At 46.5% G+C, this 18,842-nt stretch overlaps 2 protein-coding genes across 8 annotated transcripts in view; one reads left to right on the top strand and one right to left on the bottom strand.

Moving 5' to 3' along the window:
- LOC138349741 (solute carrier organic anion transporter family member 74D-like) overlaps positions 1 to 18,842 on the top strand; it is a 507,981-nt gene that overhangs the window by 357,226 nt on the left and 131,913 nt on the right. For all 7 annotated transcript variants that reach the window (XM_069300094.1, XM_069300089.1, XM_069300092.1 and 4 more), the window contains one exon: positions 3,261 to 3,387. The gene's annotated coding sequence lies outside the window, so the exon portion shown is untranslated. The remainder of the gene's footprint in view (positions 1 to 3,260; positions 3,388 to 18,842) is intronic.
- The window catches only part of LOC138373688 (uncharacterized), a 519-nt gene continuing 267 nt past the window's right edge, over positions 18,591 to 18,842 (bottom strand). The window contains exon 1 of the mRNA XM_069340040.1: positions 18,591 to 18,842. This exon is cut by the window's right edge and continues 267 nt beyond it. Within this exon, the coding sequence (XP_069196141.1) occupies positions 18,591 to 18,842 (252 nt within the window).

Genomic DNA, 18,842 nt, shown 5'->3' with positions numbered 1-18,842 from the left:
GGGGTCAAGCTTAGTACAGTGGTGCTGGGGGGTCAAGCTTAGAACATTGGTGCTGGGTGGTCAAGCTTAGTACATTGGTGCTGGGGGTCAAGCTTAGTTCATTGGTGCTGGGTGGTCAAGCTTAGTACATTGGTGCTGGGGGTCAAGCTTAGTACATTGGTGCTGGGGGTCAAGCTTAGAACATTGGTGGTGGGGGTCAAGCTTAGTACATTGTTGCTGGGGGTCAAGCTTAGTACATTGGTGCTGGGGGGTCAAGCTTAGTACATTGGTGCTGGGGTCAAGCTTAGTACATTGGTGCTTGGGGTCAAGCTTAGTACATTGGTGCTGGGTGGTCAAGCTTAGTACATTGGTGCTGGGGGGTCAAGCTTAGTACATTGGTGCTGGGGGTCAAGCTTAGTACATTGGTGCTGAGCTCAAGCTTAGTACAGTGGTGGTACAAGGTTCAAGCGCAGTTCAGTTGAAGCCTAAGTACAGTAGTGAACTAGTACTATTAGACCTAGAGTAGTAGGCCTAGTACAGATCAGTAGTACTGGGTTCAAGCCTAGTACATGGGGGTACTACAGTGGTGCTGGGTTGAAGCTTAGTAGAGTGTTGCCGTAGAACTGGACAGTTTTCTACAAGAAGTGCCGGATTAACCGGATTGTAATGTGGATATGTGGGCCTGCGGGCCGTTCTAAGCAACAAAGAGCTTATAGCTGTTGGGTCAAGCTCTCACGGGTCGAACCCGGCGCCCCGGACCGGGCTTGGGGAGTAGAAGAACTCCCAGAACCCCATCAACCAGGTATTTTCATTATTCTCAAAGCAATATTTATTCAGGTCTTTCCCCGATTCTTAACTTTATCAATGTGCATCTGTCGTTTAGTGCTTTGTGTTGAGGCTTTGGACATTTACCTCCCCATTTAACACCTTAATAATATGCACTGTGTTATACCCTTTCATCCATTGATATACTTCGGACTGTTATACCCTTTCATACGTTGATATACTTCGAGCTTGTTCCCCCTCTTGTTCTTCGTCTCTAGAAAATGTGAACTAGGCTTGTATAATCTCTCTACTTAAAGGACGGTTCTAGTTCGTGAGGTTAACCTTTAAACATCGTTCACGTCATGCGTTTAAATGAATTTATGTCCATTTTGTAATATGGAGACCAAACCTGGTCTAAATAGGACCTATCGAGAGCCATATATACCAAACTGAAGCCTAACTTCAAATATCTAGCTGAAGCCTAACTTCAAATATCTAGCTGAAGCCTAACTTCAAATATCTAACTGAAGCCTAACTTCAAATATCTAGCTGAAGCCTAACTTCAAATGTCTAGCTGAAGCCTAACTTCAAATATCTAGCTGAAGCCTAACTTCAAATATCTAGCTGAAGCCTAACTTCAAATATCTAGCTGAAGCCTAACTTCAGAGAACTGACTATACACAATACGTAAAATTTTACTGTGATGAACAAAAATAATATTTTGACTTATTCTAATCCAAATGTGGTATCAAGTGTTAAGAACACATTAATACTATTTGATATTACAACATGATATTGTACACATTTAGTGCCTTATAAATTTTGGAGGACGGGCTGGCATAGTGACAGGCTACACAAGAGAAGGGATGGTTAGAGACATTATCTGGAATACTATCACGAGAAGTGTCAAGTGACATTACTTGTTAGCCTGAAAGAGAACTTGTTGATGAACGTAGGAAAGAAGTGTTGTGCGTTGTGTCCCACAGTGGAGTGTGTTGTGTCTCACAGTGGAGTAGTGTTGAGCCTTACAGCAAGGTGAGTGTGCCCCAGCAGGGAGCGAGGCGCCCCATAGAGGACGGACCCGGAGGGCGTGGGGGAGTCCAGAGAGAGAGAGAGACAGACCTTGTACCAACAGGGACATAGATCAAGGACACCTCGCTTCCTGCCTCCCGACCAGACAACACCCTACTGGGACCATCTGTACTACCCACCCACACCACCAGGAGCGTTACCCACACCCACACCACCCACACACACCCACCCACCACCACCCACACCACCACAGTGACTCCCATCTGCCGTTAGCATTACACCATTACAATCATTACATGTACCTGGTGCTTAAAGCGTCTCTCACTCCACGAAGTGATCATGCTTAACAGGACCTGTTGGCGTCCTTGGTGAGTATACACCCTTGGTTCACTAGGGCGTGCCCTAGGTCCTGTAGAGTCCCTGGTGCCTCTACTCTGTACACGTGACGACATGTCATGTCACGCTCACTATGACACACACTATTATAAAGTCTGTATTTTTCTGTTTGGTTTATGAGGACGATAAATCGAGCTTTATGGTGTTGTGATTCATATCTGCAGACTGAAGAGAGGCTTTGGGTAGCAGTTGCTGAGTTGTTGAGAGGGGGGGGGAGGTGGGGGAGTGTTGGGGTGGGGGGGGGGGAGTTTTGTTGGGAGTGGGAGTGTTGGGGTGGGGGGGGAGTGTTGTTGGGAGTGGGAGTGTTGGGGTGTGGGAGTGTGGGGAGGTTATCTTGAGGTTATCTTGAGATGATTTCGGGGCTTTTTAGTGTCCCCGCGGCCCGGTCCTCGACCAGGCCTCCACCCCCAGGAAGCAGCCCGTGACAGCTGACTAACACCCAGGTACCTATTTTACTGCTAGGTAACAGGGGCATAGGGTGAAAGAAACTCTGCCCAGTGTTTCTCGCCGGGGCCTGGGATCGACCCCAGGACCACAGGATCATAAGTCCAGCGTGCTGTCCGCTCGGCCGACCGGCTCCCTGTTGAGTGTTGAGTGAGTGACACACACTATCCAATGTGATTAAACAAAACAAAAACAAAGCCGTAAAAAGACACACAAGAAACAACAATGTGTCCCTACTAAGACACTCCCCGGCAGAAGAGCAAGCAAGTGAGAGGAGCTGCTCTGCAAGGGTGCAGGGACGGGGCACCCCCCTCCCCGCCCCTCTCCTGCTTGGTCAGGTCAACGTCCCGTCGCCAGCTTCAGGTAAACTACCTACACACGAGGTAATTACTGGCGTGATATGTGGGTCGTGGTTCATTAAGCATTTACTCGGGTACGTGAAAGCAATCAAGTAATTTATTGTTTAATTTTCGCTTCGTGTTTTATATATATTTTGACTTTATTCATCACGTGTTAATATCTTCGTGGTTTACACACACACACACACACACACACACACACACACACACACACACACACACTACCTGGGGGTATCCACCACTATCTCTCCTCTTGTGCCTCAAGTGTTTGACTTTGTGTTTCAGATTGTTGCGTAAAGCATGGTGGCGCCCCTGTGCTTGCCCTTCACCATCACCACCACCCTCCTCACCATCACCACCAGGTCTACACACCACTGTAAACCACACACTCACAGTCTACACCAGCGCTGAGGTCAGTACCACGCACTTTATTAACTCTAGCCTAATTCACCTGAGTCTACTTTTGTTGTCATATGTTTAGTATTGTTTATGTTGTGGTGATTATAAGGACGCGCTGAGCCAGTTTGGCACTTGGAAGGTGTATGTGGTCAAGGGGCTGGGAAGCCGAAGCCGAAGCCGAAGGAATGGTGTCCAGCTACTTTGACCATTTGGGATTGAACTCCGACCTTGCCAGACACAAGGACGTCACTCTACCACCCAGACCAACTGACAAATTGACAAATGGGAGTACAGTCGAGGCAGCCCGGGCACTTGGCCTGTTTCTCGTGAGAATTGGGGTGACCAACTGCCCTCGACTACGTCCAGTGATTGGCTACTGTGATTGGCCTCTGGGTGTCAGGTCAGAGGACCTTAGAACCCGGAGTTACATCCGCCTTCGGTGTAATTCCTTCGAGGAATCTTGAGTGTTGGGGTGTAGACTTGGTGTAGAGATGACACCTGGGTTGTAAGGTCAGGAAAGCTGGGTGTACATCCCCTCCGGTTGAATTCACAAAGCAGGGCGATTGGGCGATAAAGTTTCAGTTGTTAGTAAGTCTATTATTGCCAACTAGGGTATTCTAAGTTAAGGAAATTCTTTATTTTGATTAATTAATCGTATATTAATATATTTGTAATTTTTAGTTAATTTTTGCTATCATTGAACTTGAGCATATATGATCTGAAGTTACTGGGTCTTTCGTCTTATATAATTAACGAAACTCCAGTAATTATCAAAACAGGGAAGCTTTATAGCATTTAATATTATAATCCCTTATAATTTCTAAAGCAACTATCCACAAACCGAGAAAATAATAACCTATAATTGACACTTAATTAGTTATCAAAAGAGATCATCCAAGTCCCTTGATTGTTTCAAGCGTGGGATGGACATGTGTATGAGTGGGATTGGGAGGTTATAGATAGGAGCTGCCTCGTATGGGCCAATAGGCCTTCCGCAGGTACCTTTATTCTTATGTTCTTATGTTCTTAAGTCCCTTTTTCATCAGTTCTTGACCTCTCTCCTCCGGGTCAAGACAGTACTAAAGTGCACCAATTAACATGCTAATTACTTTAATTGAAGAGTGGTGGCAGCTTAAATAATATCATTAAAGTGTTCCAAGTGTCGCCATAATATTGAGACAAGTGTTGCCATAATATTGAGACAAGTGTTGCCATTATATTGAGGTAAATGTTGCCATAATATTGAGACAAGTGTTGCCATAATATTGGGACAAGTGTTGCCATAATATTGAGACAAGTGTTGCCATAATATTAAGACAAGTGTTGCCATTATATTGAGACAAGTGTTGCCATTATATTGAGACAAGTGTTGCCATAATATTGGGACAATTGTTGCCATAATATTGAGACAAGTGTTGCCATTATATTGAGACAAGTGTTGCCATTATATTGAGACAAGTGTTGCCATAATATTGAGACCAGTGTTGCCATAATATTGAGACAAGTGTTGCCATTATATTGAGACAAGTGTTGCCATAATATTGAGACATGGTTTACATATGTGGTTTACATCGGTGGTTTACACTGCTGATTTACATCGGTGGTTTACACTGCTGGTTTACACCGGTGGTTTACTTTCGTGATTTACACGTGTGGTTTACATAAGATGGCTTACATCGGTGGTTTACACTACTGGTTTATACTGCTGGTTTACACCGATGGTTTACACTGCTGGTTTATGTGATTTACATCGGTGGTTTACATTGGTTATTTACACAGGTGGTTTACACCTGTGATTTAAATGTGTGGTTTATATAGGTGGTTTACACATGTGGTTTACATCGGTGGTTACACCTGTGATTTAAATTTGTGGTTTACACCGGTGGTTTGCATATGTGGTTTACACCTGTGATTTACATATGTGGTTTACATCGATGGTTTACACGTGTGGTTTACATCGGTGGTTTGCACATGCGGTTTACATCAATGGTTTACATCGATGGTTTACACCTGTGGTTTACATCTATGGTTTACACCTGTGATTTAAATTTGTGATTTACATAGGTGGTTTCATATGTGTTTTACACCTGTGGTTTACATCGGTGGTTTACACGCGTGGTTTACGTTGGTGGTTTACATATGTGGTTTACGTTGGTGGTTTACATCGGTGGTTTACACATGTGCTTTATATGGATGGTTTACACATGTGGTTTACATCGGTAGTTTACATCTGTGGTTTACATAGGTGGTTTACACCTGTGGTTTACATCGGTGGTTTACACCTGTGGTTTACATCGGTGGTTTACACCTGTGGTTTACGTTGGTGCTTTACACAAAGATGACTGAAGGGAACTGGCAGGGGGAAGTGCCAAGCAATTAAACGACTATATATAGCACTTGGAAGGGATCAGAATGATTGGAAGGGATTGGAATGATTAGGATTTATGGAAAAGGGTTAACTAATATAGTTCCGATCATAGTTCAGTTGTTGACTGAAAAGTCTATTGAAGTGTGTGTGTATGTGTGTGTGTGTGTGTGTGTGTGTGTGTGTGTGTGTGTATGTGTGTGTGTGTGTGTGTGTGTGTGTGTGTGTGTGTGTGTGTGTGTGTGTGTGTGTGTGTGTGTGTGTATGTGTGTGTGTGTGTGTGTGTGTGTATGTGTGTATGTGTGTGTGTGTGTGTTTAGAAAATAAATCCTTTTATTAAGTGTGTTCTAGGTAAATATTTGTGACTGTGTGCTTGCAGATATTGTATTTGTGTGTATTTACATATTTATTTACATATTTAGTATTTACATATGTATTTACATGCATATTTACATGTGCATTTGTGCAGCTGCCCTGGACTATGTGAAGGGAAGTACAGGATGTTAAAAAAAATTAGCTTAAAATACGTGATTGCTAAAAATCCCCATCACACAGGATGGTTAGTGATCCATGTGATCACTGTGATCACATGGATCACAATGATCACTGTTATCACATGGATCACATGTGATCACTGGCCAGGGCCCATGTGATCACTGGCCAGCACTGACACACTCTGGGGGGCATCATGAGCATATGTTCAAGAACACGAGAAGGAATATAGTAATTACAAAAGCTCCAGGGGCCAGATTCACGAAAACACTTACGAACCTGTACATCTTTTCTCAATCTTTGGCGGCTTTGTTTACAATTATTAAACAGTTAATGAGCTCCGAAGCACCAGGAGGCTGTTTATAACAATAACAACAGTTGAACGGCAAGTTTTCATGCTTGTAAACTGTTTAATAAATGTAAACAAAGCCGTCAAAGATTGAGGTAAAATGTACACGTTCGTAAGTGCTTGCGTAAGTGCTTTCGTGAATCTGGTCCTAGGTACCTCATGCCAACGGGTCTGAATGGTCTGATAACTGGGCGTTCGGTGATGTAGTGTGGAAGATCGTGCCTCAGAAAGGCGAAAGATTTATGCGTTTTGAAGGGAAACCAAATTTTATTATTATTAACATCTTTATTGACAAAATTAATTTCAATTTTGTCTAATCTGAGGATTTCGATTAAGTCTTATTAAAGTGAGGATAATGGTGGTATTCACTGTAACCAAAGTCCTCAGAAGATAACATAGAGGGAAGATAAACTCTACGGTGCTTGCTCATACAGTTCACATTGCTTGGCTACACTACATCTCATAGTACTGTGAGCACACTGTAACCTGGCTGGTGCTACGCTACACGCCTGTATTATTCCAAACATATGTGCGGCCACATGATGTTGTCACGTGATGTTGTCATACATGAGTTTCCAAGGCCATTATAACTGTGACTTAGTGAGCTGTAGTGGCTGGCGGGTTGTGAAGTAGTTCGGGGAGGTGTTCGCCCATGTGTCTGGGTGTCGTACCGGGAGCACCTCATGCACCTGCCAGGCGCATGAGGTGCTCGCTTAACTTGACTCACCTAGCAGAACTGGCTAAAGGGGGGTTATGCCTTAGCTCCTGGACCACGACACATTGTTTATACTGCGCAGCTTCTCGAATCGTTTGGACTCTTGATATGTCTTGATCTGAAGGTGTACATGGAGTTAATTTAATGGCTCCCTAAGGGTCGTAACACTGGGGCTTACTATCGGGTAGTTAGCGTGTGTGTGGCCTTGTTAGTGAAGGAGCCAGTGGTCGTGCAGGGAGCCAGGTCACGACCACCTCTCCATGGGTCGTGCCTCTGGTGGCTGACGGACACTACAAAATTTGGTTACAATATAATTAATGCTTATCACCATACTTTTGTAATTGTTCATATTTCAATGCAAAATTAAATTTTTAGTTCGCAAGAGGCAGTAGACAAATTATTATTATTTTTTTAAAGAGCTCCTATACAAGGATTTAGTTCAAAAGTAGAAGCAAATGGTATAGACGTTTTGTATTATGTTAATGTTGATTTATTATCTGCACTCCAGATATCAATTTTTTTTTCAAAATACAATTGTCTTTTATTGAGTGCCACAGAGGTCAATCTTGGGACGAGTTATGTTCTTGAGTGACATAGATAATGGACTCTTCTGTGCAATATCAACATAGATAATGGACTCTTCTGTGCAATATCAACATAGATAATGGACTCTTCTGTGCAATATCTACATAGATAATGGACTCTTCTGTGCAATATCAACATAGATAATGGACTCTTCTGTGCAATATCAACATAGATAATGGACTCTTCTGTGCAATATCTACATAGATAATGGACTCTTCTGTGCAATATCAACATAGATAATGGACTCTTCTGTGCAATATCAACATAGATAATGGACTCTTCTGTGCAATATCAACATAGATAATGGACTCTTCTGTGCAATATCAACATAGATAATGGACTCTTCTGTGCAATATCAACATAGATAATGGACTCTTCTGTGCAATATCAACATAGATAATGGACTCTTCTGTGCAATATCAACATAGATAATGGACTCTTCTGTGCAATATCAACATAGATAATGGACTCTTCTGTGCAATATCAACATAGATAATGGACTCTTCTGTGCAATATCAACATAGATAATGGACTCTTCTGTGCAATATCAACATAGATAATGGACTCTTCTGTGCAATATCAACATAGATAATGGACTCTTCTGTGCAATATCAACATAGATAATGGACTCTTCTGTGCAATATCAACATAGATAATGGACTCTTCTGTGCAATATCAACATAGATAATGGCGTCTTCTGTGCAATATCAACATAGATAATGGACTCTTCTGTGCAATATCAACATAGATAATGGACTCTTCTGTGCAATATCAACATAGATAATGGACTCTTCTGTGCAATATCAACATAGATAATGGACTCTTCTGTGCAATATCAACATAGATATAGGACTCTTCTGTGCAATATCAACATAGATAATGGACTCTTCTGTGCAATATCAACATAGATAATGGACTCTTCTGTGCAATATCAACATAGATAATGGACTCTTCTGTGCAATATCAACATAGATAATGGACTCTTCTGTGCAATATCAACATAGATAATGGACTCTTCTGTGCAATATCAACATAGATAATGGACTCTTCTGTGCAATATCAACATAGATAATGGACTCTTCTGTGCAATATCAACATAGATAATGGACTCTTCTGTGCAATATCAACATAGATAATGGACTCTTCTGTGCAATATCAACATAGATAATGGACTCTTCTGTGCAATATCAACATAGATAATGGACTCTTCTGTGCAATATCAACATAGATAATGGACTCTTCTGTGCAATATCAACATAGATAATGGACTCTTCTGTGCAATATCAACATAGATAATGGACTCTTCTGTGCAATATCAACATAGATAATGGACTCTTCTGTGCAATATCAACATAGATAATGGACTCTTCTGTGCAATATCAACATAGATAATGGACTCTTCTGTGCAATATCAACATAGATAATGGACTCTTCTGTGCAATATCAACATAGATAATGGACTCTTCTGTGCAATATCAACATAGATAATGGACTCTTCTGTGCAATATCAACATAGATAATGGACTCTTCTGTGCAATATCAACATAGATAATGGACTCTTCTGTGCAATATCAACATAGATAATGGACTCTTCTGTGCAATATCAACATAGATAATGGACTCTTCTGTGCAATATCAACATAGATAATGGACTCTTCTGTGCAATATCAACATAGATAATGGACTCTTCTGTGCAATATCAACATAGATAATGGACTCTTCTGTGCAATATCAACATAGATAATGGACTCTTCTGTGCAATATCAACATAGATAATGGACTCTTCTGTGCAATATCAACATAGATAATGGACTCTTCTGTGCAATATCAACATAGATAATGGACTCTTCTGTGCAATATCAACATAGATAATGGACTCTTCTGTGCAATATCAACATAGATAATGGACTCTTCTGTGCAATATCAACATAGATAATGGACTCTTCTGTGCAATATCAACATAGATAATGGACTCTTCTGTGCAATATCAACATAGATAATGGACTCTTCTGTGCAATATCAACATAGATAATGGACTCTTCTGTGCAATATCAACATAGATAATGGACTCTTCTGTGCAATATCAACATAGATAATGGACTCTTCTGTGCAATATCAACATAGATAATGGACTCTTCTGTGCAATATCAACATTTCCAACAGTGACACTAACGTAAGAAAAAACAGAACACTGTTGTTATAGATTAAGCTACTCGGAACAAGTTCCAAGTAGCACGGGCTATGGTGAGCCCGTAACTTACCTGGCACAGGAGCGGGGCAAGTAGCACGGGCTATGGTGAGCCCGTAACTTACCTGGCACAGGAGCGGGGCAAGTAGCACGGGCTATGGTAAGCCCGTAACTTACCTGGCACAGGAGCGGGGCAAGTAGCACGGGCTATGGTGAGCCCGTAACTTACCTGGCACAGGAGCGGGGCAAGTAGCACGGGCTATGGTGAGCCCGTAACTTGCCTGGCACAGGAGCGGGGCAAGTAGCACGGGCTATGGTGAGCCCGTAACTTACCTGGCATAGGAGCGGGGCAAGTAGCACGGGCTATGGTGAGCCCGTAACTTACCTGGCACAGGAGCGGGGCAAGTAGCACGGGCTATGGTGAGCCCGTAGTGGACTTACCTGGCACAGGAGCCACTGTTGAGAGAGAGAGAGAAGATTAAGCCGCCCAAAAGGTGGCACGGGCATGAATAGCCCGTAAGTGGTGGCCCTTTTGAGCCATTACCAGTATCAAGAGATGATACTGGAGATCTGTGGAGGTGCGACTGCACCCTGCGTGATGGGAGATGTCTCCCGTGAGCCACTGTTAGAGTAACGTGGAAAAAAAAGCCTCACTAAATAGCCCACTATTTACATTCTATACAATACAGGTCGACACACCTCAGTCGATTGATTGATTGATAAAGATTAAGCCACACAAGAGGTGGCACGGGCATGAATAACCCGTAAAACACCTTAGTAGTGTTGGCTATAATTGATGGCAGATGCCTTTACTCTCACAACTCAACAACAGAAATGTGGTAATAAATTTGTTGGTTGAAATATTGACCGAACCACTCACCAGAAGACCAAAGAATCGGCGACGTTTCGGTCCGTCCTGGACCACACTATCAAGTGGAGTAATGGTCCGGGACGGACCGAAACATCGTCGTCGTTTCTCTTCATCTACTGATGAGTGGCTTGGTCATCATATCATCAGCCACGTTATTGTGACTCATCGTCTGCGTGTTGTCGGGGTGATAATAATTGGCCACAACACGCAGCTCGCTGAACATAGTTTCTTATTTGACTTCTGGAGCTCCTGGTCTGGCCAGGGGTCGTGTGCTGCCGCCGTCTTTGTGGTCGTGTTGAGGGCGGGTGCGCGTTCTTGGGGCACGGAGCTGCGCAGTGAGCCACGATTGGACTCTGTCCGTGGCCTTGGAGTGCCCCGCACGCCGCCACGACCGCCGTGGCTACTGTTATATATGACGGCTGCCGTGGCGCTGGCCGAGGGCTCAGTGCACGGCTGTAACTTCCTCCTCCTCCTCCTCCTCCTCCTCCTCCTGTAAGCTCAGTTTGCTTACCCGTCTCAAGGGCGCTTATGGGTCGCTCTACGCCTCACTGATTGCATGCGCGCGTGAGTGTACCTTGCGAGTGTACCTCGGGCGTGAGTGTACCTTGCGAGTGTACCTCGGGCGTGAGTGTACCTTGTGAGTGTACCCCGGGCGTGAGTGTACCTCGGGCGTGAGTGTACCTTGTGAGTGAGTGTACCTTGTGAGTATACTCACCCAAATGTACTCGCCTGTACTCAGCTGTCGGTTATTTGATTCAAATACTTCCTATACTTCTTTTTCCTGTCAAATGTGCTTTTGAAAAAGTGTGTCTCTCTCTCTCTCGTGTGTGTGTGTGTGTGTGTGTACTCACCTAGTTGTGTTTGCGGGGGTTGAGCTCTGACTCTTTGGTCCCACCTCTCAACCGTCAATCAACTGGTGTACAGGTTCCTGAGCCTATTGGGCTCTATCATATCTACACTTGAAACTGTGTATGGAGTCAGCCTCCACCACATCACTTCCTAATGCATTCCATTTGTCAACCACTCTGACACTGAAAAAGTTCTTTCTAATAACTCTGTGGCTCATTTGGGCACTCAGTTTCCACCTGTGTCCCCTTGTGCGTGTTCCCCTTGTGTTAAATAGCCTGTCTTTATCTACCCTATCAATCCCCTTCAGAATCTTGAATGTGGTGATCATGTCCCCCCTAACTCTTCTGTCTTCCAGCGAAGTGAGGTTTAATTCTCGTAGTCTCTCCTCATAGCTCATACCTCTCAGCTCGGGTACTAGTCTGGTGGCAAACCTTTGAACCTTTTCCAGTTTAGTCTTATCCTTGACTAGATATGCACTCCATGCTGGGGCTGCATACTCCAGGATTGGCCTGACATATGTGGTATACAAAGTTCTGAATGATTCTTTACACAAGTTTCTGAATGCCGTTCGTATGTTGGCCAGCCTGGCATATGCCGCTGATGTTATCCGCTTGATATGTGCTGCAGGAGACAGGTCTGGCGTGATATCAACCCCCAAGTCTTTTTCCTTCTATGACTCCTGAAGAATTTCCTCTCCCAGATGATACCTTGTATCTGGCCTCCTGCTCCCTACACCTATCTTCATTACATTACATTTGGTTGGGTTAAACTCTAACAACCATTTGTTCGACCATTCCTTCAGCTTGTCTAGGTCTTCTTGAAGCCTCAAACAGTCCTCTTCTGTTTTAATCCTTCTCATAATTTTGGCATCGTCCGCAAACATTGAGAGAAATGAATCGATACCCTCTGGGAGATCATTTACATATATCAGAAACAAGATAGGACCGAGTACAGAGCCCTGTGGGACTCCACTGGTGACTTCACGCCAATCGGAGGTCTCACCCCTCACCGTAACTCTCTGCTTCCTATTGCTTAGATACTCCCTTATCCACTGGAGCACCTTACCAGCTACACCTGGTAAGTGTGTGTGTGTGTGTGTACTCACCTAATTGTGCTTGTGGGGATTGAGCTCTGGCTCTTTGGTCCGCGCGCGCGTGTGTGTGTGTGTGTACTCACCTATTTGTACTCACCTATTTGTGCTTGCGGGGGTTGAGCTTTGGCTCTTTGGTCCCGCCTCTCAACTGTCAATCAACTGGTGTACAGATTACTGAGCCTACTGGGCTCTATCATATCTACATTTAAAACTGTGTATGGAGTCAGCCTCCACCACATCACTGCCTAATGCATTCCATCCGTTAACTACTCTGACACTGAAAAAGTTCCTTCTAACGTCTCTGTGGCTCATGTGGGTACTCAGTTTCCACCTGTGTCCCCTTGTTCGCGTCCCACCAGTGTTGAATAGTTTATCCTTGTTTACCCGGTCGATTCCTCTGAGGATTTTGTAGGTTGTGATCATGTCTCCCCTTACTCTTCTGTCTTCCAGTGTCGTAAGATGCATTTCCCGCAGCCTTTCCTCGTAACTCATGCCTCTTAGTTCTGGGACTAGTCTAGTGGCATACCTTTGGACTTTTTCCAGCTTCGTCTTGTGCTTGACAAGGTACGGGCTCCATGCTGGGGCCGCATACTCCAGGATTGGTCTTACATATGTGGTGTACAAGATTCTGAATGATTCCTTACACAGGTTTCTGAACGCTGTTCTGATGTTAGCCAGCCTCGCATATGCCACAGACGTTATTCTTTTTATGTGGGCTCCAGGAGACAGGTTTGGTGTGATATCAACTCCTAGATCTTTCTCTCTGTCTGTTTCATTAAGTACTTCATCTCCTATTCTGTATCCTGTATCTGGCCTCCTATTTCCGCTGCCTATTTTCATTACTTTGCATTTACTCGGGTTGAACTTCAACAGCCATTTGTTGGACCATTCACTCAGTCTGTCTAGGTCATCTTGTAGCCTCCTACTATCGTCCTCAGTTTCAATCCTCCTCAAAATTTTTGCATCATCGGCAAACATTGAGAGAAACGATTCTATACCCTCTGGAAGATCATTTACATATATCAGAAACAGTATAGGTCCAAGGACTGACCCCTGCGGTACTCCACTCGTAACGTCTCGCCAATCTGAGACCTCACCCCTCACACTGACTCGTTGTCTCCTGTTACTTAGGTACTCCTGTATCCAACGGAGTACCTTCCCTTTCACTCCAGCCTGCATCTCCAACTTTTTCACTAGCCTCTTGTGTGGCACTGTGTCAAAGGCTTTCTGACAATCCAAAAATATGCAGTCTGCCCATCCTTCTCTTTCTTGCCTTATTTTTGTTGCCTGGTCGTAGAATTCAAGTAACCCTGTGAGGCAGGACCTGCCATCCCTGAACCCATGTTGATGCTGTGTTACAAAGTTCTTTCGCTCCAGGTGCTCCACTAGCTTTCTTCGCACAATCTTCTCCATCATCTTGCATGGTATGCAGGTTAGGGACACCGGCCTGTAATTCAGTGCCTCCTGTCTATCCCCTTTCTTGTATATCGGGACTACGTTAGCTGTGTGTGTGTGTGTGTGTGTGTGTGTGTGTGTGTGTGTGTGTGTGTGTGTGTGTGTGTGTGTGTGTGTGTGTGTGTGTGTGTGTATTCACCTAGTTGTTTATGCAGGGGTTGAGCTCTGCTCTTTCGGTCCGCCTCTCGACTGTCAATCAGTGTGTATGTGTGTGCGTTCGTGCGTGCGTGCGTGCGTGCGGGCACACTAGTACAGTAAAATGGAGTATCAGTATGATGCATATTCAACCACAATGCATTCACCAGCCTCTGTTGCACACCTTCACAGACACAGGGTAGAGACTGCAGAAGCAGGTAGAGATGTGTGCGTGCGTGTGTCGTGTGCGTGTGTGTGTGTGTGTGTGTGTGTGTGTGTGTGTGTCGTGTGCGTGTGTGTGTGTGTGTGTGTGTGTGTGTGTGTGTGTGTGTGTGTGTGTGTGTGTGTGTGTGTGTGTGTGTGTGTGTGTGTGTGTGTGTGGAATTGCTGAGTGGAGATTTTCCTTGGCAGCAGACGGTGTTGTCGGAGGCTTGGCCCCGACCTTGGCTTAGTTTGTTCTGGGTAGACGGTCTTACACCCATGATTGTGTTGTGTTGCATCAAGCCACCTCACCAACACAGAGCCACCACAGCAACACAACACTCCCCTTAAACAGAGCCACCACAGCAACACAACACTCCCCTTAAACAGAGCCACCACAGCAACACAACACTCCCCTTAAACAGAGCCACCACAGCAACACAACACTCCCCTTAAACAGAGCCACCACAGCAACACAACACTCTCCTTAAACAGAGCCACCACAGCAACACAACACTCCCCTTAAACAGAGCCACCACAGCAACACAACACTCTCCTTAAACAGAGCCACCACAGCAACACAACACTCCCCTTAAACAGAGCCACCACAGCAACACAACACTCTCCTTAAACCGAGCCACCACAGCAACACAACACTCTCCTTAAACAGAGCCACCACAGCAACACAACACTCTCCTTAAACAGAGCCACCACAGCAACACAACACTCCCCTTAAACAGAGCCACCACAGCAACACAACACTCTCCTTAAACAGAGCCACCACAGCAACACAACACTCCCCTTAAACAGAGCCACCACAGCAACACAACACTCTCCTTAAACAGAGCCACCACAGCAACACAACACTCCCCTTAAACAGAGCCACCACAGCAACACAACACTCTCCTTAAACAGAGCCACCACAGCAACACAACACTCTCCTTAAACAGAGCCACCACAGCAACACAACACTCTCCTTAAACAGAGCCACCACAGCAACACAACACTCCCCTTAAACAGAGCCACCACAGCAACACAACACTCTCCTTAAACAGAGCCACCACAGCAACACAACACTCCCCTTAAACAGAGCCACCACAGCAACACAACACTCTCCTTAAACAGAGCCACCACAGCAACACAACACTCCCCTTAAACAGAGCCACCACAGCAACACAACACTCTCCTTAAACAGAGCCACCACAGCAACACAACACTCCCCTTAAACAGAACCACCACAGCAACACAACACTCTCCTTAAACAGAGCCACCACAGCAACACAACACTCCCCTTAAACAGAACCACCACAGCAACACAACACTCCCCTTAAACAGAGCCACCACAGCAACACAACACTCTCCTTAAACAGAACCACCACAGCAACACAACACTCTCCTTAAACAGAACCACCACAGCAACACAACACTCTCCTTAAACAGAGCCACCACAGCAACACAACACTCTCCTTAAACAGAACCACCACAGCAACACAACACTCTCCTTAAACAGAACCACCACAGCAACACAACACTCTCCTTAAACAGAGCCACCACAGCAACACAACACTCTCCTTAAACAGAACCACCACAGCAACACAACACTCCCCTTAAACAGAGCCACCACAGCAACACAACACTCCCCCTTAAACAGAACCACCACAGCAACACAACACTCCCCTTAAACAGAGCCACCACAGCAACACAACACACCCCTACACAGCCACCACAGCAACACAACACCCCCCTACACAGAGCCACCACAGCAACACAACACCCCCCTACACAGAGCCACCACAGCAACACAACACCCCCCTACACTCAGCCACCACAGCAACAGAACACCCCCCTACACTCAGCCACCACAGCAACACAACACCCCCCCCCTACACACAGCAACACAACACCCCCCTACACTCAGCCACCACAGCAACACAACACCCCCTACACAGAGCCACCACAGCAACACAACACCCCCCTACACAGAGCCACCACAGCAACACAACACCCCCCTACACAGAGCCACCACAGCAACACAACACCCCCTACACAGAGCCACCACAGCAACACAACACCCCCCTACACTCAGCCACCACAGCAACAGAACACCCCCCTACACTCAGCCACCACAGCAACACAACACCCCCTACACAGAGCCACCACAGCAACCAACACCCCCCTACACTCAGCCACCACAGCAACAGAACACCCCCCTACACTCAGCCACCACAGCAACACAACACCCCCTACACTCAGCCACCACAGCAACACAACACCCCCCTACACAGAGCCACCACAGCAACCAACACCCCCCTACACTCAGCCACCACAGCAACAGAACACCCCCCTACACAGAGCCACCACAGCAACACAACACCCCCTACACTCAGCCACCACAGCAACAGAACACCCCCCTACACTCAGCCACCACAGCAACACAACACCCCCCTACACTCAGCCACCACAGCAACCAACACCCCCCTACACTCAGCCACCACAGCAACCAACACCCCCCTACACTCAGCCACCACAGCAACACAACACCCCCCTACACTCAGCCACCACAGCAACAGAACACCCCCCTACACTCAGCCACCACAGCAACACAACACCCCCCCTACACAGAGCCACCACAGCAACACAACACCCCCCTACACACAGCCACCACAGCAACACAACACCCCCCTACACTCAGCCACCACAGCAACACAACACCCCCCTACACTCAGCCACCACAGCAACACAACACCCCCCCCCCTACACACAGCAACACTACCCCCCCTACACTCAGCCACCACAGCAACAGAACACCCCCCTACACTCAGCCACCACAGCAACACAACACCCCCCTACACTCAGCCACCACAGCAACAGAACACCCCCCTACACTCAGCCACCACAGCAACACAACACCCCCCCTACACAGAGCCACCACAGCAACACAACACCCCCCTACACACAGCCACCACAGCAACACAACACCCCCCTACACTCAGCCACCACAGCAACACAACACCCCCCTACACTCAGCCACCACAGCAACACAACACCCCCCTACACTCAGCCACCACAGCAACACAACACCCCCCTACACTCAGCCACCACAGCAACACAACACCCCCTACACAGAGCCACCACAGCAACACAACACCCCCCCCCTACACACAGCAACACTACCCCCCCTACACTCAGCCACCACAGCAACACAACACCCCCCTACACTCAGCCACCACAGCAACACAACACCCCCTACACTCAGCCACCACAGCAACACAACACCCCCTACACAGAGCCACCACAGCAACACAACACCCCCCCCCCTACACACAGCAACACTACCCCCCCTACACTCAGCCACCACAGCAACACAACACCCCCCTACACTCAGCCACCACAGCAACACAACACCCCCTACACTCAGCCACCACAGCAACACAACACCCCCTACACAGAGCCACCACAGCAACACAACACCCCCCCCTACACACAGCAACACTACCCCCCCTACACTCAGCCACCACAGCAACACAACACCCCCTACACTCAGCCACCACAGCAACACAACACCCCCTACACTCAGCCACCACAGCAACACAACACCCCCCTACACAGAGCCACCACAGCAACACAACACCCCCCTACACAGAGCCACCACAGCAACACAACACCCCCCTACACAGAGCCACCACAGCAACACAACACCCCCCTACACTCAGCCACCACAGCAACACAACTCCCCCTACACAGAGCCACCACAGCAACACAACACCCTAGCTGTCCCCTAACCCAGGCCAGCGTAAGGTCACAGGGTACTACTGCCTCTGATGTATTGATCGGGTCGCACTCTACGCCCAATTCCCGCCCGCTGCTGCTTCCTTACACCTTCACCTTGAGTGCTGGAGCCAGGCACTCGAGTCCCGCTCAAGTGGGACTGGATTCACCTCCACCCAGTGGGTTTGGGGCGTATGTGGGACTGGATTCACCTCCACCCAGTGGGTTTGGGGCTGAAGTGGGACTGGATTCACCTCCACCCAGTGGGTTTGGGGCGTATGTGGGACTGGATTCACCTCCACCCAGTGGGTTTGGGGCTGAAGTGGGACTGGATTCACCTCCACCCAGTGGGTTTGGGGCGTATGTGGGACTGGATTCACCTCCACCCAGTGGGTTTGGGGC

This window comes from Procambarus clarkii, chromosome 43 (assembly GCF_040958095.1).
Source record: "Procambarus clarkii isolate CNS0578487 chromosome 43, FALCON_Pclarkii_2.0, whole genome shotgun sequence".
Lineage (NCBI taxonomy): Eukaryota > Metazoa > Arthropoda > Malacostraca > Decapoda > Cambaridae > Procambarus > Procambarus clarkii.
Note: the sequence above shows the minus strand (reverse complement) of the source record. Positions and strands in the feature narration are given on the sequence as shown.